The 21,303-nt window shown below is 62.1% G+C and overlaps 2 protein-coding genes across 8 annotated transcripts in view; one reads left to right on the top strand and one right to left on the bottom strand.

The window, feature by feature from the left end:
• DGKD (diacylglycerol kinase delta) overlaps positions 1–7,295 on the top strand; it is a 67,637-nt gene extending 60,342 nt beyond the window's left edge. For 6 of the 7 annotated variants that reach the window (XM_051999289.1, XM_051999287.1, XM_051999285.1 and 3 more), the window contains exons 22-30: positions 100–213; positions 1,060–1,194; positions 1,411–1,562; positions 1,921–2,032; positions 2,120–2,212; positions 2,535–2,654; positions 2,755–2,875; positions 3,508–3,638; positions 4,139–7,295. In XM_051999289.1, coding sequence (XP_051855249.1) covers positions 100–213; positions 1,060–1,194; positions 1,411–1,562; positions 1,921–2,032; positions 2,120–2,212; positions 2,535–2,654; positions 2,755–2,875; positions 3,508–3,638; positions 4,139–4,228 — 1,068 coding nt within the window. In that variant the 3' untranslated portion in view covers positions 4,229–7,295. The remainder of the gene's footprint in view (positions 1–99; positions 214–1,059; positions 1,195–1,410; positions 1,563–1,920; positions 2,033–2,119; positions 2,213–2,534; positions 2,655–2,754; positions 2,876–3,507; positions 3,639–4,138) is intronic. The other variant, XM_051999288.1, reaches the window with a different exon arrangement.
• An 841-nt stretch (positions 7,296–8,136) lies between these two features.
• On the bottom strand, positions 8,137–20,755 carry LOC127561187 (uncharacterized). The gene is made up of 8 exons (XM_051996474.1): positions 20,727–20,755; positions 20,294–20,451; positions 15,111–15,223; positions 14,098–14,258; positions 12,219–12,432; positions 10,916–11,016; positions 9,798–9,935; positions 8,137–8,902 (listed from the first exon to the last, which is right to left on the bottom strand). The coding sequence occupies exons 1-8, from the start codon at positions 20,738–20,740 to the stop codon at positions 8,137–8,139; spliced, it is 1,665 nt and encodes a 554-aa protein (XP_051852434.1). The 5' UTR covers positions 20,741–20,755.
• Positions 20,756–21,303: the final 548 nt, after the last annotated feature.

Raw genomic sequence — 21,303 nt, 5'->3', positions numbered from 1 at the left:
ACAGGACCCCGGCCCGGGGCAGGGCCGGCGGGGCCGTGTCCAAGGGGCGCCTCCCGGCCCCGACCGCGGTCCCTGACCCTGCATCCCCTCCGCTCTCAGACGTTCACAGCCCCCTCCTTCGACGACAAGGTGCTGGAGGTGGTGGCCGTCTTCGGCAGCATGCAGATGGCCGTCTCCCGCGTCATCAATCTGCAGCACCACCGCATCGCCCAGGTAACCGCGCCAGAACCGGGGCTCTCCGAGCGAAAACGCTTTGGGTCAAAGGGCGACACCCAGAAAAAGTCACTTTGTAAGGGGATCGGCGAGACCGACAGAGCGGGACGTGAGACGTGGGCGGTCAGGGGCGCTCGAGGGGCCCGAGAGCGACAGGCAGGCCTGGGGCGGGCCAGAGCTCCTGGGGCGGGGGGCACAGCCGTCTCTCCTGCGCACTGGGCCCAGCTTGACCTTTGGGGGTCTCAGAAGCCTCCCGCCAAATTGGGGCTGATCTCGGGCCCCAGGAAGCTGGGGACAGGGGAGGAGCAGCGTGCAGCTTGGACCCCCGCTGGGCTTCGTACCCCTGGGGTGCCGTGATGTCGAGTCTCCTGCCTCGTGCTCCCCCCGAGGACTGTTTGGGTGGGCTCCTCCTCCCTTGTCACGGGCACCCGAGGGCAGTATTAGGAGCCGCTGCCGGGACCTCGGCCCCCTCCTCGGGTCCCCGGGCCCCTCTTCAGTCTGGCCTTTTTAATGAGAACCGCCCCAGTTTTGTCGAGGATTGTCTCCATTTTAAACATTTCTAAAAGAAAATCACGTGAATTCCACCTCAGTTCAGACCAGAGACACGCGCCCTCGGCACGTTGGCTAGAGCCGCAGTGGGCGGCCAGCCTGGCGACGTGGGGACCCCGGGGTGACCGCAGGCTCGGGAAAACAAGCTGGACCTCCCCGCAGGGGTGGGAGGGGTCCCTGCCCAGCCGAGCTTGGCCCTTGGAGACGGCCGGAAGGAGGGAGCCGTGGGTCACACACCGGGGCCCTCCCCGGCCGTGGGCAGGCACGGGGGCTCAGAGGTCCACATTCTCCCCTCAGTGTCGCACGGTGAAAATCGCCATCCTGGGCGAGGAGGGCGTCCCCGTGCAGGTGGATGGAGAGGCCTGGATCCAGCCCCCCGGCTACATCCAGATTGTCCACAAGAACCGGGCACAGACCCTGACCAGGGATCGGGTAAGGCCCCCGGAGCTGGGGGGCACCCTCCCGTCAGCACGTGGGCTGAGTCCCAGGGTGGGAGGGGTCCGGCCAGCTGGTCTCTGCCCTCTTGCCCCCTTCCCCGCGTTCTCGGGGGCCTGTGGGCAAGGAGGGACGAGAAGGCCAGAGGCACGGCCAGGGCAGGGGCCTGGTCTTGCCCCCGAGCAGCGCTCACCGAAACCCCTCGCGCCCCAGGCCTTTGAGAGCACCCTGAAGTCCTGGGAAGACAAGCAGAAGTGTGAGCTCTCGCGCCCGCCCTCCTTCTCCCTGCACCCGGAGATCATGTCCGAAGAGGAGTCCACCCAGATGCACCAATTTGGCCAGGCGGCGGGGGCCCTCATCCACAGGTGGGCGCTGCCCTCTGAGGACAAAGGCAAAGGGGAGCCCGTCCTCCTGGGGAACGCACAGGCCCGGGACACGGGGGGGGGGGGGGGGGGACAGCCCCACTGCCCCCGCCCAGTGGTCTCCATGGGGGCCCAGGGAGGCAGGGGGCCCGAGCGAGGAGCGGGAGCTGCCGTGACCCGGGCTCTCCCTGACTCTGGCTGCCCTGGGTATCGCCCCCGGCCCAGCCCCCGTCTGGTCTGCTCTGGCCAGCAGGGAGTGCGGGAGCGTCCGCCTGCCCGCGCCCAGCTCGGGCCTAAGGGGCGCCTGTGGCTCCTCTCTCTCCGTCTCTCTGTGTCTCTCCATGTCTCTCTGTCTCTCCAGCATCCGGGAGATAGCTCAGTCCTGCCAGGACATGGAGCAGGAGCTGGCCCACGCCGTCAACGCCAGCTCCAAGTCCCTCAATCGAGTCTACGGGAAGTCCAAGGCCAGCGAGGTGAGCCCGAGGCCCCGCCCGCCGTGCGCAGCCCCCACCCCCCGCTCCCCCCACCCCCGGCCCTCACGGCGCTTTCCTCCTTCCCAGGGGCTGAACTGCACGTTTGTCCTGGAGATGGTGAACAACATCCGCGCCCTCCACAACGAGACGGAGCTGCTGCTCACCGGGAAGATGGCCTTGGTACGGGGGCGGGGGGGCTCCCTGGGCAGGAGCAGGAGACAGAAGGGCTGGAAGCTCCCCCACGTCTCTGAGCAGCCTCAGCCGTGGGGGGGGGGGGGTCCTCAGGCTGGGCTGGGGGCAGAGCTCGGGGTCTACAGCCCCCGGCCCTGGGGCCGATCCCCGGGGACGCCGAAGTCGTTTCCCCCGCCCCGGGCTCTGGCCACCCTGTTACCTGAGAGGGCCCTGACGGGGGCGCAGGCTCTCGGGGGCTCGTGCGCTTGGCCACCTGCCCTCCCCCCCCCCCCGGCTAACGGGCGTCCTTCCTCCCCCGGCCGCGGTGCAGCAGCTCGAGCCGCCCCACAAGGAGCAGCTCGGGGCGGCCCTGGCGGACATGGACCTGCAGCTGAGGCGGCTGGCCGACATTCCCTGGCTGTGGCAGCTCATGGAGCCCAGTGATGACGAGGTAGGGCCGGGAGGGCGCCAGTCACCCGTGACCCCGAGTCCCCCCCACACACACGGGCCGCCAGTCACCCCGACGCTCCCCGTCTGCTCTCGCCCCCCAGAATCCCACCGCGCTGGACTTCTCCAAACGCAGCCGCAGCGGCAAGTTCCGCCTCGTGACCAAATTCAAAAAGGAGAAGAGCAGCAAGAACAAAGAGCTCCGCGCCGGCTCCGGCCTCCCTGGTAGCTAGCCCCCCTCACCCCCCGCTTCCCTCCCCTCGTCGGCCAGACTCTGCTCACTAACATTTCGTTTCCAGGCTGGAGACCCCGTAGGTTGCCTCCCGTGCGCGCGGTCCGAGGGGTCACGCCCTGCCGCGCCGGGGACCCCCGAGCCCAGTGGAAGGGGGCCTCCTGAGCTTCCCGCTGTGGTTCTGCCCGGGGGGGTCACGGGGGCTTTGGGGCACGGGTCCGCGAGCTTCCTTCGGGCCTTCTGCCGCTCTCGCCGCTTCTCTCGGGATCCACGGCTTGCCTGAACGAATCACTGGGCCCCAGCAGGGCGGGCGCCACCGCGCTGGGAGAAAGGGACCCCGGGGGGTGAAGTGGCGTGGCTGCCCCCCCTGCTCCTGGGCTCTGGGCAATCGGGTCGAGGGGCTTCTCTCCCGACGATTGGGCCTTCCCGACTCCCCCTCAGCGCTCGTCCCGAGGCCGCGATCCCGGCCTCCCTCGGGTCGGCTTCTGGAGCGGGGGCCGGACGAGGCGGCGCTGGGGGGGCGGCTCTGCCTCTGCTCGGGCTCTGGGTGGCGGGGCCTCCTCCGGGCGCTCGGGCGCGGCCCCCCTCTGGCTCTCAGCGGCTCCCGCTTTTCCGTCTCTGACAGCTCACCTCTGGGGCACGGAGGAGGTGGCCGCCTGGCTGGAGCACCTCAGCCTCTGTGAGTATAGAGATATCTTCATCGGCCACGACATCCGGGGCCCTGAGCTGCTGCAGCTCGAGCGGAGGGACCTCAAGGTACATCCCTGCGCCTGGGACGTCCCCGCGGTCCTGGGGCCGGCGCCAGCCCAGGCGGCTCCTCGAGGCGGTTCCACTCGGGGGGAGGAGGGGGTGGGGGGCTGGGGCTGCCGCCCTGGCAGCGAGGGGGGGGCGCCCCAGGGGCTCGCTGGCCAAGGTGGCCTGGCACTGGGGGCCTAAGGCAGAGCCGGGCCGGAGCCTGCTGCCCCCGCAAGCTGTCTGGCTTATGTAGCACAGCAGCCCAGAGGGACCCAGGCCCGCTGCCCGAGCTCCATGGCATGGGTAAGGCCCGGGCCCGCTGGCGGTGGGGCGGGGGTCCCGGGGGCCGCTCGGGGGGCTGACGGGGCGGGGCACGCTGCACGGCTGACGCTTTTCCAGGGTTCCCGGTGTTCTCCCTGAGCCGTGGGGGCCGGCCAAGGTCCCCATGAGCCCGGGCTGCTCGGGCCGGCCCTCCGACCACTCGCCCCAGTTTCACGGCCGCTTTTCCTCTTGGCTTTCAGGACCTCGGGGTGACCAAGGTGGGCCACATGAAGAGGATCCTCCACGGAATCCGGGAGCTGAGCCGGGGCACTCCCGCCGCCGAGGCTTAGCCGGGGTCCTCGCCGCCTGCGTCCGCCCCTCTTCCGCCCGCTGAAGCCACGGCACCCCCCCCCCCCACCCACAGAGCTCATGTCATGGTGCTACTCTCCCCCGTGGGCACAGCTCGCCAGCAGGGCCCGCCCCCACGGAGGGCTCCTCACCGCAGCTACCTTCCAAACGGCCCGGGCCCCCGGGGGGCGCTCCTCGGGCTGGCCTCCCCGCTGACCGGACGCCTCGGGAGGAACCCCGGCCCCTCTGGTCCCCGCGACCCGCTCCGGGGGGATCCGCTGTGACCGTCCCCTTTGTACAGGCCGGGATCTGAGGTCGACCCAAGGGCAGCTGGATCGTCTCCCATGAGCATCTTAGGGAGCATCCTCGGCCCTCCTCCCCCTCCGGCGGAGCCCCCAGACCATCACGCGTGCCCCGCCCCCGAGTGTGTTTGTGGAGAAGGCTCGAGGGACAGAAGGGGCACCCCGATCAGCCACACCCCCAGGGGCGAGACCGGCGGCGGCCCCTCGAGAAGGACCCCGGCAGCCCGCCGTGAGCCGGAAGCGCTGGGGGCTCGCTCTCCACTCTGTTGTGATGGGGCAGAAATCCTTTGTTTCCCGACAGGAGCAAAGAGGCCGTCCTCCCTTTGGGGGCTCTCCCTGCCCGGCCACGTCTGACCCCAACCCAGGGTCGCTTTGCCTCCATCTTTTGTGAGATCCCGCTCTCGGAGGGGCCCGGGCCCTGGATCCCCCAGTGTAGCTTCTGCCGCCGCCGGGGGCTGTGGGGGGGGGGGCAAGAATCCGGCACAGGGGCCACGGAGGGGGCCACGTGGCTCGGCCAAGCTCCGCGCTCACTCCCCGGCGCGGCCGGTCATCCCAGACGGGGCGTGGAATCGGCGGGCGACGAGCGGAGGCCCCGAGTCCTGGGCCCCGGAAGCTCTGAATGCCAGGGACAGACGGGGAGGGAGGAAGCCAGGCCAGAGGCAGCAGCCCCAGAATGTTCCACGGCCTCCACGAGCCCGAAGGGAAGCAGCCCCAGGGAGAAAGGGCCGGGGTCCTCGTCCCACCGCCCCAAGGATCCCCCCCCACCCCCCGGAGGCTGCGCAGCCTGTGCTCCTGAGGGCGGGGCCAAATCTGTCTTTTCTAAAACCTGCTGCGGCCAAAGGGAGGAGGAACCTGAGACCCAAACCTGAAGGAGGCGCTGCGGTCCCAGACTAGGCAGCGTGAGGGGGCGGGGCCGGCCCGACGTCCGTGGGCCCCTCCCCCACCCCCCTCCCCTGGCGGCGGCGCCTGGGTTTTCTCCCCTTGTGCAGTCAGCCTTGGGGCTGGGGAAGGGGCGGCTCCGCTTGACGGCCCTTGTGGGACTGACCAGGAGGTTCCAAAGTGAACTTAGCCCCTGAGCCAGGACCTTCCATCCAATCCGCCTCTTTGCTCTTGTCCCACGTGGGCTTCCAGTGTCTGTGGGCACTGTGCCCCCCTCACCTCCCCCCCATCCCCCGCGCGCTCGTGCCCCCACCCTGGGTCAGACCCGGCCCTTTGTTAGGGAGCCCTGGGGGCTCTGAAAAAATCAGGATTTCAAGCATCCGAATCCTAATTTGGTGACGCAGCCGCCTCTGACGCCCCCTCCTCGCCCGCGGCCGCCCATCGAGCTCCCTCCTACCTCAGCCGCTTACGGGAACCCTGCGTCCAGCTTCCGTGCCCGCGGCTCCCCGCGGCTGACCTCTGCCCTTCCCGGCCCTTCTCCGTGGCCAAGCTCGGCCACTAGAATACCAAAGCCATCCGGCCTCGGCCCAGCCTGGCAGCCGCCGAGCCCCCGCCTGAGCTTCCTCCCCCCGGCCTGCTCCCCACCCTCTGGATCTTCCCGGCTTCTCCGAATCCCTGGTTCGCCACTTCTTGGGGAGCGCCTCGTGTCCCTGCCCTTTGCTCCCGGAAAGCTGTGGCCTTGACTCTTTGGGGTGTCTGACCCCCGCCCTCCTGCCTCTGACCCCCGCCCCGAGTTGTGATGGTTTGTGCTTTTGTCCGTGTGGCCGCCCCCCTCCCCCCTCCGCCCCTGTGCGGTCTCCACCCGCTGCTGAGCTGTCTCTGCTCCGAGGGCCGGCCCAGCCCGAGGTTTGGCCAGAGGGAATCCAGGGAAGAAGCCTGGGGAGTCTGTTCCCCAAAAGACTAGGATTGGGGTTCCAGAAGTGCCCATGGGTGGCTACGGTTCCAGCGTTTGCATGGCACTCTGCCCCCCTCCCCTCCTGCCCCTCCCCCCAGCAATGCCCCCTCTTTACAGATGAGAACCGAGCTCGCCAGGTGACTCAGGTAGGGACCACAGCCGGGGCGTGCCCGGTGCCAGAGGCCTTCGAAGGCTGGGGCTGTGGGACCACCTGCCCAGGAGCGCCGTCGGCGAGGGCCCCCCTCCCCCCACGCCTCAGGGTCCCTTGGGCCTTGTCCTCAGCTCACAGGCCCGGGACAGGCCGGATCAGGGGGCCTCCCTGCCCCCCCAGGTGCCCCAGGTGTTAGGATTTATGTGGATGGGAAGCAGGCGGAGGCTTTGCACGTGCACTCACACACACACACACTTGCTCCATCACTAGTGACCCCCCCCAGCCCACCTAGAAGCTGTGACGAGCCGGAGCCCCCCTGCCCCTCCCCTCCCCAAGGTCCAGCCGCTTTCTGTTGAGAGTGTTCTTTTCCAAGCGTCTCAGCCGGGGTCGAAACAAGACGGATGCGGGTGTTTACATCGAGTCGCGTGGGTCCCTCTCCAGCGCTTGTGTGTCCCGTAAGCAGCGAGCGTCTCCTGCAGAGGCCCAGTGGCTGCCGGGGTCCGCGCGGTCCGGGCAGTCGTCGGGGTCCGGGGCGCCCATGGTGGCCGCCGGGTCTGCACTGTCTGGGGCGCTGCGGCGACCGCTCCTCGGGGGCCCCGAGCACCTCGGAGCCGAGGTTTCGTGCCTTAGCTTGGGGCCCCCGCCCCCTCCTATTTATTACCTTAATTTATATGGCGAGCCCACGCCGCGCCGCGCCTCTGGATGTTTGTGTACATAGCCCCCCCCTCGCTTGTTGTACATACGTCAGTCTTGTATATAAAGGAAGCTCGTTTTCCACCCTCCGCTGCCTGAGCCTTTGTCTTTTTCCAGCCCTTTGGGCCACAGGGGGGTTGGGGGGGACGGAAGCATGGGGACGGGGGGCAACAGGTGCCGGGACCAAAGCCCGAGACCTCCCGGCTCATTTCCTGGGGCGGAAGGCCAGGGCTGGCCCACGGGCCCGGGTCCGAGCGAGGGGGAGCCAGAGGCACGGAGGTGGGACCCGAGAGGATCCGGGGGCTTAGGAAGGTTCCCCGCTGCTGGGAGAGGGGGGTCTAATCAGTGGGCGGACCAGAAGGAAGCCGCCGCGGCTTCTAAGAGTAGGGGGATGGCCCAGTCGGAGCTGCTCTTGGCCACAGCAGTGCAGGAGGGATTGGAGGCAAGGAGGCCCATTCGGAGGCCCCTGGAGCCATGGTGGCGAGGGCTCGAATTGGGGTGGAGGCTGTGGCAGCAGAAGGAAGGGGATGAGTGAGGGTGTGGGGGGAGAAATGGTGGATTTGTCCGGCCGGGGACTAGAGCTCAGGAGAGCTTCCCCTCCCCACTCCCCCCAAACCTGCCAAATAGAGCCTAGAGTTCTGGGTTAGGGACCCGTGGGCAGCCCCTGCCCAGAACCCACCCCCTCATCGACGGGTCTGGAGTCTGCCGAGGCGCTCTGACGCCCAGTCCTCCCCCAGTGGCCACTGCTGTCCTCCGGCCTTGGGGCCTGAGACCCCCCAGCTCTACAACAAACACCCCCGGCTCCTCCGCCCAGAGGCAGGAGCCGCAGGCGAGCTGTGTCCCCCCTCCCAGGAGACGCGTCCGGCCGGAGCCTCGTGCCCAGCTCTGTCCTGGGAGGACACCGGGAGCCTCAGCAAGGCTTCGAGCAAATCAGTGTGAGCCCAGCTGGGACTGCCAGGAAAGGGGGCGGGGGCGGCGCTCCGGAGCCGAGTTCAAATCCTGGCGAGCTCCCTCCTGCCTGTGGGAGTCCCAGCCTGCTCCTTGCGGGACAAAGGCCATCGCCGTGGTTCCCCGGGTTCGAAATCCCAAGGCCAGGAAGACTAGTGAGGGGGAGGAGGGCAGAGAGGGAGGAGGGAGAAAAAGGATGGGGGACTGATGGGGCGACAGGAACAGGCTCCTCCCTGCCCCCCACTCCTCCCCTTTCCCCCTCCCGTTCTTAGAGTCGTCCTGGAAGCCCCCACGGGGGGACGGCCACCTGGATAAAGGACTCCCCAATTCTCCACCGAACGGGTCCCAGGAGGAAAACGACGGCCTTCTCCCTGAGGGTGACCGATGCCCCCACGACCAATACTGGCTCGGGGCCCTCCCCGCCCCACAGCACGCGCTCATTCTGGCCCCTGCCCTCGGACCCCTGCCCCTCCCGCTCAGTAACCGCCGACGGCAAGCCTGGGGCTGCGCCCTCTGTGACGGGATCCAGGCCGAGGAGCGCGGGGAGGGGCAGAGAGAACCCCCCGGAGCGCGAGAGACCGGGACCGGGATTCTGGAATCTTTATTGGATTTGGAACCGGGTCCAGAACAGGACTTGGGCTCATCTGGAAACGTTCTCTCGGGCGCCTTGCAGGCCAAAACGCAGACGTACTCGAGGGTCAAGGCCAGCCGGGTTTCGGGAGAAGATGCCTTCATGGTCTCCAGGAACCTGCAGAAACAGACGGTGGGGGGAAGTGGCCGGGGGGCTTGGGGGGCTCCTGTTGGGATGGAAAGTGAAGCGAGGTGGGGGAGGAGGGACCCCGGAACGGAGCCCACCGGAAGCCCCCTGCAGGAGAGGAAGATGAGCCCCCACCTCCCAGGCCTGCCTCGGGCCGTAACCCCAGCGGGGAACCATCCGGCTCACGGCAGAAAGTCCAGGTCGGCTCCTCCCTGACGATCCTCCAGACCCCCCCCCACCCCCCACCCCCCACCCCCGCTCTCCGTCCCGCAGGACCAGGGAGCACTTGTTGGACCTTTTCCCCGCCCCCGTGCGTGTCCTTCCCCTCCCCGTACTCTGCCACGTTCTGCCCATGACGCCCTCAGGGAAACAGCATCAGGTGGCTGGGCCACAGGAGGCCCGCGGGCAGCAGAAGATGGAGAAGCGGGTGGGGGCGGGGTGGGACAAAATGGGGGCTTCTCCCTGCGCCCAGTCCCTGAGGGTTTATGGGAAAATGTTGGAGAGTTCGTGATTGGAAGGAGAGGGAGAACAAGAGGGAGAGACTGGCTCTGAGGTCAGCTCCATCCTCCTGGATTTGGGGAAGGACCCGAGATGGACGGGGGGGGGGGGGGGGGGGGGGGCGCACCTGGGAGGGAAAAGGGAGGGGAGATTACATTCTGGATTTCTTTTATCTCTGAAATTTAACATTTCCCTCGATTATTGAATACGATTCTGAGAAGGGGTGAGACGAGGCCTGACTCTGGGGGACAGGAAGCCTGGGAGTCCAGGGACGGATCGGGCCGGGCTCCATCGCACGGGGCCGAAGCCGAAGCCGGCACCTCCGCGCAGCTGCTCCCGGAGTCCAAGGAAAGCGCCACCTGAGCGCCCGGGGCCCGGCGGCTCTCACCTGGCTTGGGTCTGGCGCAGGAGGGCCGCCGCTGCCTCCGGTTGGGCCTTCTTAAACGTCTGGAACATGGAAAAGGACTGGAGAAATCCCATCAGGCCGGCGACCGTAAAGGAAATTTCACTTCCCTGGAGAATGATCCTGCCATGGGGGAAAAGGAGTCATTGAAACTGAGGTTCTGTTTTCTGTGGAATAATCGACGTGGTCCAGATCTTCCCGTCGGAACATTGCTAGGGCTCCAGGACTTCAACTTGCTTTCTCATCCATCCTCTCCTCTGACCTTACATCTCTCCCACAAGGTACATCCTGGAGATATAATTAGCCCCATTTTCCAGATGAGGAAACTGAGGCTCAGAAAAGGGCCATAAAAGAGCCCTCGAGTCAGAGGACCCGAGTTCAAATTTCACCTCCACTGTTTGCTGCCTGTTTGACCATCTCATTGTGCCCAATGAAAGGGCTGCATTATGTGGACTCTGAAGACCTGCTTAACCCTAGAGAAATAGTGACTCCAATCGTGTCACGGGCTTAATATAAGAAGTGAATCAGGAGAATGATTATTCCCCCCAGTTCCAAGGCAGCACGTGCGGCTCACGGCACCCCGGACAAAAGGACACAGACGTCTGGCTCCTTCTTCCGATTCTTCCCCCAAATGCTCCAGTAGCAGCTGATCGGGTGACATCCCCTCTCTGGGCTCATCCATAAAAGGGACGTGAGAGTCTGGAATCTAGAATTCTCTTTTAAAGGTTCAGCCCGACAGCGCCTGGGTAATAAGGCCTCCACTCTAACATAAATAGGATTTGGATTCGAGTTCTCCCAAAGAGGTTTAGGAGATTCAGGAACGATTCGCATTTATAAGCCAGGGACCAGAAACCCTTTTTGAGAGTTCCTTCCCTCAAGGAGATTTTTTTTTTTTTTTTGTGGAAGGCATTTTTAAGATCTTTAGTGTTTCCCATAATTCTAAACACACAAGACTTGTGGGAAGTTTTAAGTCATTAAAACTTGTAGCTACTAAATCCTTAAAACTTAAAGCTACTAAAATATGTCGATACTAAAGGTTAAAGCTTATCGTGAAGATGTTGGGGGCGCCTCATGTAAGAAAGGACTTTGAGTTGTTTCCTCACCTTTTTTTGTCTGGAAAAGGCACAAGATCAAATATCTCTTGGTATTCGGAGAGAAGGACCTGCAGTTTCTCATTTGCATACTTATTAAGGACAGCTTGCGTCTGCGATGAGAAAACTTCATTAAGAAGAGAGGAAGGGAGGAAGGGAGGGAGGGAGCTAAAGGGTTGGACCCAAAGAGAAGGCCCGGGAGAACTAATGGCTTTGTAGGGAGGGCGGCCACAAAATGGCGCGGGGCAGAAATGGCCCCACCAGGGTCTCAAGTCTGACCCCCGGCTCCGCCCCCGCGCGGGCTCCCGAGAAATCAGCGGGACTGGGATCTATGCGGCTTAAAGGAAGATCTACACGGGCGAAATCAGGGACCCCTGAGGAAGTGTCCGGAGGCGCTGAGCAAGCGCGGCCCTGACTCCCGTCACCCCGACGGCTCCTTTATCTTTATTAAAGGGAATGAGGAAACCGTGGGCGGGCATAGTAACTAACACCAGTTACTGTAGCGGACACTGGCGGTTTCCACTGGCATCTCAGCGCCGCGGGGCGGACGCCGCTGTTACACCCCCTTTGGGGGGGTGGGGAAACAGAGGCAGCGGAGGTTAAACGCGCAGCTCTGAGGGAATCCGTACCGAGGCTCCGGTGGGATGCACTAGGCCTCCAGAAGCCTCGGGTATGGGTCCTCCCTGCGGCTCCTCCCTGGGGCTCCTCCTCCCAGGGACTCCTCCTCCCAGAGACTCCTCCTCCCAGGGACTCCTCCTCCCAGGGACTCCTCCTCCCTGCGGCTCCTCCTCCCTGGGGCTCCTCCCAGGGACTCCTCCTCCCAGGGACTCCTCCTCCCTGCGGCTCCTCCTCCCTGGGGCTCCTCCCTGCGGCCCCTCCTCCCTGCGGCTCCTCCTCCCAGGGACTCCTCCTCCCAGGGACTTCTCCTCCCTGCGGCTCCTCCTCCCTGGGGCTCCTCCTCCCAGGGACTCCTCCTCCCTGCGGCTCCTCCTCCCTGCGGCTCCTCCCAGGGACTCCTCCTCCCGGGGGTTCGGGGCCAGGCTTTGGGGGTTCTCACCGACCTCGGGGGAAATTTAGCGTTTCCTTCGATTGTGAGTTTTGAAGGCCTCCATTATTGTGGGCTGGCCTCCAGAGCGGCCCCGGTACAGAAAGTTCCAGTGCCTGCCGCGGCAGCCGGGCCTTTGGGGAGGAGGATTCTGGGGTCTCCATGAGCTCCTGGAGCCGCAGGGGGGGGAGGGGCAGCGCGTCGGGGAGGGATTTCCCATGCCGGGAGCTCCGCCGAGAAGCCCCGGCCCGGCCCGGCCTGCGCACCCACCTCCTGGAAGATCCGGGTGAGCGCCTCGGAGCAGGCGCCGTAGCGGATCCCCATCCGCGGGGAGTAGGAGCTGAGGCTCATGCAGCCCCCGGGCTTCAGCACCCGCGCCAGCTCGCTCATGAAGGGCTCCAGGTCGAACCAGTGCGCCGCCGTGAAGGCCGTGAGCAGGTCCACGGAGCCGTCCTCCACCGGGAGGGTCTCTGCGGGGCACACGCTGCGGGGGCGCCCGGTCACTGCCCGCCCGAGGGCGGCTCCCGGGCCCTCCCGCTGCCTGGCTGCTCTCCCCCACTCTGCCTGTCTCTGTCTCTGTCTCTCTGTCTCTGTCTCTTTTCTCTCTCGCTTTATTTTTTCTCTGTCTCTCTCTCTCTCTCTGTCTCTCTGTCTCTCTCTGTCTCTCTCTATTTTCTCTCTCTCTCTCTGTCTCTGTCTCTGTCTCTCTCTCTCTCTCTGTCTCTCTGTCTCTCTCTGTCTCTCTCTATTTTCTCTCTCTCTCTCTGTCTCTGTCTCTGTCTCTCTCTCTCTCTCTTTCTCTGTCCCTTTGTCTCCCTCCCTCTCTCTGTGTCTCTGTCTCTGTCTCTATCTCTCTCTCTATTTTCTCTCTCTGTCTCTGTCTCTGTCTCTCTCTCTCTCTGTCCCTTTGTCTCCCTCCCTCTCTCTGTGTCTCTGTCTCTGTCTCTATCTCTCTCTCTATTTTCTCTCTCTGTCTCTGTCTCTGTCTCTCTCTCTCTCTCTGTCTCTCTGTCTCTCTCTCTGTCTCTCTGTCTGTGTCTCTGTCTCTGTCTCTCCACCAGTCATTTCCTGACTTGTCACACGACCCCATCCATTCCCTTCACTCCCACCGTCAGAGAGAAGCCCCTTCCCACCAGAAGTTCCCAAGCCCTGAACTTGAGTCCCCAAACCCGAGTTTCCAGCCCAACTCTGCCATTTCTCTGACGTTTTTATCCCAGTAACAGCTCACTTAGCCTCAGTGCCTCATCTGTCTAATGGGTGCCCCAGAAGCTTGGAGGGTGGTCCGCCATGACAGGTTCATGTCACAGAACGGCTTTCCGGCCTCCTGCAGCAGCCCGTGGGCCCGAGCCTCTTTCCCTCTCGCTGCCGATTCTGAACAGGAGATGGGGAAGGGCAGAGGGCCGAGCAGCGGGTGATGAGCCTCTGGGCAGGCTCGGGACTTAGGTGGGAGATGCAAACTGCAGCAAACAAGGGGGGGAGGTCCGGGCCGGGGAGCCGCCGGGGCCTTTGTAGTCCCGCAGAGGCCGACTTTGTGCTCCCAGGCTGGGACCAGACTCTCTGGGCAGCCACGGGATTAAATGCTCCCCCTCCCCCAGCATTAATGGAGCACTTGCTGTATACACGCTGCCATGACGTGGAAGCTGCCGCCATCAGGGCGTGAGAGGCGCAGGGGGCTGGTGGGACAGCACTTAGGGCATGATGGGAGCCAGGACGAGCTCCAGACCAGTTACTCCAGGAAAACTCAAGAGAAGCATTCGGGGGAGGAGGAGGGCAAGCAGGGAGGATGGGAGTTAGGGAGAACTCATGGGAAACATGGCCAAGCCCCAGACGGGCCGAGCCTGTCGAGGAAGACGGGAGGATTCTCAATGTCCAGGGCTGGAGACAAGGAAACAACCTGATGCGGTCTGGGTTGGCTCAGGTCCCCCCGGGCTTTACACCCGCCTGTGGCCACCAGGTCACCTTCCTGGCCGTTGGCTCGAGCTGCCCCTTGGAGCCCTGGGAAACCGTCCCACTGAGGCACGCCTGGCCCCCCACCCCCAGGGGCACAAAGCTTTCCATGAAAAGAAACCGTCTGGGGCAGAGGCGCGTGTGCTCTGTGAACTGAAGAGACCAGACCAGGCCCTGCCGGGGCCCTCTCAGGCAAACTTACCAGAAGGACACTTGGGAGGAGCTGTGCGCTTGCTTGGCCTGCTGGACCTGAGCCTCACTGATGTCTGTCCCCAGGACCCTGGCAAAGTGGGGGACCAGGACCTGGGTGCTCTGGCCCGAGCCACAGCCAACGTCCACGGCCAGGTCATAGGGTTTGCCTTTCTAAGGAGAGAGAGGGCGTTAGTCGGCCTCAGCCTCCCGCTTACGGGGGCCACAGGGCGTCCTGGCTGAGAGAGGAGGGCCAGAGTGGGAGAGAGCGCTTCCCACGGACATCCCCTGCGCCTTCTTGTGGGCGCGGACCCGGCCCCGTGGCCACCTGGCAGAAGGAAGGTCCCTGAGGTCCCCAACGTCAGCACCGCGCTCGGCCGCGGCGAATGGACGCTCGTTGCCTCAGTGCTCTGAGACCGCGGTGAGGAATGACGGCCTGAGCGCCGGCCCATCCGAAGGGAAGAATGGGAGAAACAAGGAAGGTGAGCCTGGCCGCGCTGGAAGCAGCCTGGCCGGGAATTGGAGGAACGGGGCAGGGAGAAGCTGCCCCGTGCTGGGCACTGTGCTACGTCATCACAGCAACCCCGCGAGACGACGTTTTTATCCCATTTTTACATTAAAGAAACCGAGGCAAGCAGAAGTTCAATGACTTTCCAGGGGAATAGGGATGTTCCCAGCCCAGGAATCTGAGGCGGAATTTGCGGATCTTCCCAGTCCCATATGCAGTAGTGTGTCTGCCCACTGGGCTACCCAGCTAACCCAGGGGAGAACCGAGTTGGAATCCTGGTTCACATCCCCCCAGTGCAGTTTATGATCTACGGGACGTCTCCTTTCCAAGGTCGTTGTGAGGATCGTTCCGTCTGTCGCAGGGCCCGGAGAGGTGGAGGCGCCTTCAGCCGTGACCCCCTCCCGGGGAAGGAGTGAAGGTTCTTTCCTCTTGGAGCTCTCCCCCTCGCTTTGCCCCTGCCCCCCAAAGCACTTTGCCTATTCTGTGGCTGGTCGGAACAAAGCCCTCAAGCTTCTTACCTTTTCTTCTAAATAGGAGAAAATGATGCGAAGGAGCTCCTCGGGGGGAGGGAACCTGTGCTTCTGATAAATGGCTGCATGGTCTTGCCCTTCGAACAGCTGGGTGGACATGGCTGTGAGAGAAAACGGGATTGGCTCAGCCACAGATCAGCCCCGACGAGGACTCCCACCGGTCTTTGCTTATTGCCAAGGCAGGGGTTTGTGTCAGCCCGGGGAACTCCCACAGAGGGGAAATGAGCTGAACGGGTGGAGTCTGGGGGCTCGCCCTGGGGAGAAAACAATCCCGTCCGATTCACCGTCCTCCCAGAAGCCCTGACGCTTAGAGACCCGGTCCACTTGGAAGAACTCCACTGGGCAAGTTCCTTCCTCTGAAAGCTTCTCTTACACCTGACTCACGCATCAGTAATTCAGTCTTCCAGGGGGGTGGGGGTGGGGGGTAAGAAGGAAAGACAAGACTAATTCCTTTTCCATAGGAGCTCCTTCGAGTGTTTAAAAAAACAGCAATTGGCTCCCAATTCACTTCCTGTTCCTTCTCCCTGTCCTCCATCCAGCCCTTATTCCTCTCTTTGTACGTCCCCAGCACCTTCTTCTACAAATACTCAGTTTGTCTCTACTCTTCATCAAAGTTTGATGAAGTTCAAAGTTCAAAGACTGAAATCATTTGTAGCCCTAATTATCGTCATGGGAAACAAATCATAGCAGGGACATTTTCAATTTATGACTTGTGTATTTATGTACTAAAATAATGAATGAAAATTTTAGAAAACCATGTTGTAGAGAGGAGTAGAACCAGGAGAACGCCGGGCATGAGGATGGCAATGACACTTTGGGGGAGACTTTCAAGCAATCATTTCTATGCCGATGATTCCCAGACGTACACAACCAGCCCTTCTCCCTTTTCCGAGCTCAGCACATCACCAGTGAGTGTGACTGCCTGAATTCTTGGGTCTGGGATGCTGCTGGACAGCTCCACTTGGAAGAACTGTAAGTATCCTGAGCTCAATACTTAGTTGGTTAATAAATATTATTATTTTTTTATTTTTTATTATTTTAGTATTATTAATAAATATTAAGAGTTTATTAAAGGACCATCCCTGATCTCCAGGAGATTTCAATTCAAAAGGAAGACAAAGAACAAAAGAAAACTAATAAAGGGAGGAGGGAGATAGAAAAAAAGAAAAGAAGGAAGGAAGGGAGGGAGGGGAGAGAGAGAGAGAAGAAAAAAAGGAAGGAACGAAGAAAGGAAGGAAGGGAGGGAGGGAGGGGAAAAAGGAGGAAGGAAAAAAGAAAGAAAGAAAGAAAAAGAGAGGGAGGAAGGAAGAAAAATGGCACAGTGGATGGAGTTCTGAGCCCTAGAATCAGGAAATCTCAAGTTCAAATCTAGTCTCAGACATGTACTAGCTGGACAAGTGACTTCACCCTGTCTGCCTCAGTTTCCTCCTCTGTAAAATGAACTGGAGAAGGAATTTGCTAAGAAAATCTCCAATGAGGTCACCAAAAGTCCCACAGAATAGAACAACGGAGAAATACATGTCCTCCCGAGAGGTCAGGGAAAGAGTGTGGTCAAGAAAGGCTTCCTTGGAGGAGGCAAGGTCGGAAGTGAGCTTTAAAGGGAGGGAGTTAGAGACTCTGTCCCCAGACAGGAAGGAGAACATTCCAGCCCCTAGGCCCGGCAGGGTAAGCCAAGGTGAGGAGATAAGCTAAGTTGTGGACAAAGAACAGGTAAGGACCTAAGGGCCCAGGAAGTCCTAGAATTTCACTGTGACCTCGAGGGATCCTGACAACGCCCTTGGAAGGTAGGGGCTGCTCACCCCACTCTACAGATGAGGAAACCGAGGCAGAGGTGAAGTGGTTTGCCCCAGGCCACACAGCTAAGGGGGTTTCGGAGCAGGGGGGGTGAACCGGTCCCAGCTGATTTCAGCAGCGAATCAACTGCCTGCCCAGAAGGGGAAGCGTCCCAGAATCAGACCAGTCTCCAGCCTCTGCTGGGGATCGCTCTGGCCCTCCGGTCCTTTGAAGGCAGCTTGCTTCAGCTCACCAATCATATTAGATGTGGTGGCCAAGTGGCCAGAGAGACAGTCACTGCCCTGGGGAATCGGGAAGCCTCAGACACTTCCTAGCTGTCACCTCTGTCTGCTTCAGTTTCTTCATCTGTAAAATGGGGCAAATAGCACCAATAACCTCCTAGGCTATCGTGAGGCTAAAATGAGACAACGTGTTTTCATCTTGCAAACCCTAAAGTGCCAGTTGTTAACAGCATCAACCTCCACGCCCCCGGCTGCAGGCTCTCAGGACCTTGGGACGCAGCTGCTGCGTGCTTGTTGAGGGGAGCGAGAAGCTCTTACTGAAGCTTCCCCTCCCTGGTCCCCTCACCCCAGGGGTCACTCCCCTCGAAAGCGAAAACACAAAACCGGAGCCGAGCGCCCCGTCCTTCTGTCCCTTAGCATCCCGGCCGGCCGGGGTCCCAGCCTTTGGAGGGCTCCTCGCCCCCAGCGTGGCTGGCTCGGCGCTTTCTCTTCTCTCCGTGGCCAGGCTCGGGTCTTGCGGCAATGTCTGACATCAGAGGGACAGCCTGGGTCAGTAACCGTATCCTCCATCCAGGGGACGCCCAGGACGCGCGGGACTGGGCCACAGGGAGGTGCAGGGCTGGGCCAGGAGGACGCGCGGGGCTGGGCCAGGGGGATGCATCGGGGTGGAGAAAGGAGAGACTTCTCACTCAGAAAGACCCATGCTGCCCAGGCCCCCTCTGAGGAATGGAGCCGGCTTCTTGGTGGGGAAGAAGCATTCCCGGCTTGGTTAACCTCGGCCCCTGGAGGGCAAGGAGACCCCAAAAGGTTGGAGGCCACCGAGGCATCTCAAAAGAACCTGCAGGCTTGAGCCCATCTCCAAATCAAGGGGCAAAGTTTCTTGTAATTGTGATGCCAGTTCAAGTGGGCTAATTCCAAAAGGATTTGGCAAAGAACCGGGAGCAAGAAGAGATTTATGGGAAAAGATGCGAGATCTGGTTCTTCATGCCACTGATCCGCTAATCTGATGGTGAGGAGGGAGAAGGGAAGAGTGCTCTGCCAGGCGGCTCAGCCTCTGTCTCCGAAACCGGCGAGAGCGGCCCTGGCAGCCGGCACTCTCCGGGGCCTCCCCTGTAAAACCAATGAGCTGTCGCGTCCCGGAGTCAGCTCACAGTAACTCTGGAGCCACTTGTTAAATTTCCAGAGTGAGCCCGAGCACTTTGGAAGAGAGGAGGTGCCCTACACCAGAACATGGTTCATTATTTGGCCGATTGTCTATATTTATAAGCGATGAGCAAACGCTAAAGATGAAGATCAGACTTAAAAATATCCCCGGCGTGGTCGGTGGGAAGTTGATTGTGAAATATTTGGCCACACGTTCCAGGCACTTTTGCGCCATAGAGGGGTTGCTCCGAGTGCTCAGTGACTCCCCTTCTCTCGCATTCTTTGCCTCCAAACCCCCATCCTGTTTACTTTGACAATCAGTTGGGTCTGTGACCTTGGGGACACGGGTCCTCCCTCCTAACCCAGCCAGATCTCCCAGCCAGTGGCTCCTGTCCCTAACACGCCCACAAATCCTCCCGAGGGGACGGGCCCGGGCGAGGGAAGGGCCTTCCTCTGGCTGACAGATATGCCACCCGAGCCCAGAGCCGCTCCTGGGAGTGAAGGGCGTCCCAGCTGACTCACGCCCACCCCGGGCCTCTTCCGTGGCCTCTGGGAGACCAGCAGCAGTTTCTCTTGAGACTATTTGAAGCCACATGTAGTGAGCACCCTGTCCTGCCCTCCTCCCTACCTCCCACAGTGAAGGCAGGACTCTCTCTTCGGCTTTCTATTCCCCACTGCTTAGCCCAGGGCCTGACACAGCAAGTGCTAAATAAAGGCTCCCCCCGCCCTCATTCATTTGTTCCCGTCTCATCTCGGCTCTCTGATGTAAGCTCGGACAGAGAAAGGATCAAATCCCATCCCTCTGCCCACACGAGCGTCGAGTAGAGAACTTCCGAGTCCCTGCCTCCCAGGCAGGCACCTGCCTGTTTTCTGTGTACACAAGGCGGCTCCCCCGACGCCCCTCAGCGCCAGCCAAGGAAGGCCGGACTTTGCTCATGGCGGAGCCGGAGAAGTCAGAACACGTCCCGGCCGAACAAGAGCGAGGGCAAGGGAACCTTAGCCATCAGCGACGCAAGAGCTTGGAGGACAAGTCAGGTCAGTGGTGCATGCAGGGGAACAGTCATCCTTGAGGGCCTGCCACCTTCTTTAATAGTTTGTGCCCATTATTCTCCTCATTCTCTCCTCCACAAGCACTTTATATCTATTTTCCCTTCCTTCCTTCCTCTCTGTCTCTCTTTTTTCTCCCTCTTCTCTTTTCCTCTCTGTGTCTCTTTCCCTTCCTTCTTTCTTTCTCCCTCTGTCTCCCTCCTTTATCTCCGTCTCCCTCCCTCACTCTGTCTCTATCTCTCTGTCTCGCTCTCTCTGAGCACCCTTAAAACTTGCCCCAGTTCTCTGTGGCTTCTCTAGTACATTGTTATACTAATACCGTAGGTAGACAGATATTCACGAGCACAAAGGAAATGAGGGTTTGGGGGGTAGTTTGGTTTTTGAGAAAGAGAAGGGGGGGAGGGGGACACGGGGCAGAAAAAGGAAAGCAGAGAAAGAGACAGGAAAGGAGAGAGGGATGGAGGGAAAGAGCAGAGACAGAAATAAAGAGGAAAGAGAGACAGGGAGGAAGGGAGGGAGACAGAGAGGAAGGGAGGGAAAGAGCAGAGACAGAAATAAAGAGGAAAGAGAGACAGAGAGAGGGAGGGAGACAGAGAGAGAGGCATAGAGAGAGAGAGAGAGAGGGAGGGAGGGAGAGAAAAACAGAGAGGGATAAAACAGAGACAGATAAAGAAGAGAGAGAGATGGGAGGGAGGGAGAAGACGGGGAGGGGCGGCGGAGGAGGACCGGGGAGAAGGGACAGTGGGGAAGGGCGTCCGGACCCCGGAGCTGGTCTCGCGGTTCTCCTGGATGTCCTGGGGGGTAATTCACCCTCCCCCCCATCCCCACTCCCGGGCACTTGACTGGCGGCCGAGGCGCTGCCTCAGGACGGGGGCCGTGCCCGGTGCCCGGAGAGCGTCCGAGCCCGGATCGGGGCCCCGGGGAAGCCGGGAAAGCAGAGGGAGGCCGAGCCCGCGGAGCCGATACCTCTGGGGCCGCCGCCGTCCCGCCGGAACCGAAGCTGCTGGCCGGGCCGAATGTCGGGGTCTGGCCGCGGGGGCCGGGTTGGCCGGGAGGGCGGCGGCTCCGGGCCGGCCCCGGCGCGCAGATTGGAGGCTGCAGAATGGGCGAGAGCCGGAAGGGACCTGGGGGGCGGGGAGAGGCTGGTCCGGGCGCCTCCTCTAATCTACCCGGGAGGGTGCCAGGGCGCTCGGGGACGCGCACCAGCCGGCCCGCTTCCCTGTTGGCTCCGCGGGGCGGGCACGGCTCCTGTGCCCTCGTCCCTCGGCTCCGAGACAGTTCCATCCCGAAGAGTCCAGCCGGGGGAAGCAAAGACTCTGAGCAAAGCGCGCGTCCCCGGCCTCCCCCTCCCGGGGCCGTCCCCGGCCTCCCTCTCCTGGGGCCCGAGCTCTGCGCTGACCCTGAAGCTGGCATGAGCCGGTGCCATCTTGGGCCTCTTCATTGGCGCCCGGTCCCTTTGGCCCGTATCCCTAGAACTCCGGGGGAGGGCGAGCCCCCCTTTAAGCAGCTGAGTTTCTCCCCGGGTTATGAATGGCGGCCGAGGGTGCACCCCAGGGAGCCCAAGTTTTCCTCTCCAGGGGCACCTCGGGCGCCTGGGGCACAGCCTGATGGGATTATGCAGAAGGGGTGAGCGCCCTTGTTTCTTCCCTATGATGGAGGCACTTAGCCGGAGTCTCAGTCAGCGAGTATTTATTAAGCTCCTACTATGAGTCAGGCACCGTGCTAAGCACTCGGGGCCACTTGGGACCGCCTCGTCCTATGGAGGAAGAAGAGGGGAAGATGCAGGGAAGGAGTCCAGAGCTGGCTCCTCGTGGCCCTGGGACTGGAACTCAGCTTTGCAGATGCCCCCAATCCAATGCTCTCCAGAGCAAGGCTCAGGCCAAGCTTGGGGTGCAGGGGGTCATTGGTCAAGCCTCCCCCCACAGGAAGGTGTGGGAAGGGGGACAGTAACCTGAGATCGGGTCTGGCCATCTCAG

This window comes from Antechinus flavipes, chromosome 4 (assembly GCF_016432865.1).
Source record: "Antechinus flavipes isolate AdamAnt ecotype Samford, QLD, Australia chromosome 4, AdamAnt_v2, whole genome shotgun sequence".
In the NCBI taxonomy this organism is placed as follows: Eukaryota; Metazoa; Chordata; class Mammalia; order Dasyuromorphia; family Dasyuridae; genus Antechinus; species Antechinus flavipes.
This window is presented reverse-complemented; position numbering and strand designations above follow the sequence as displayed.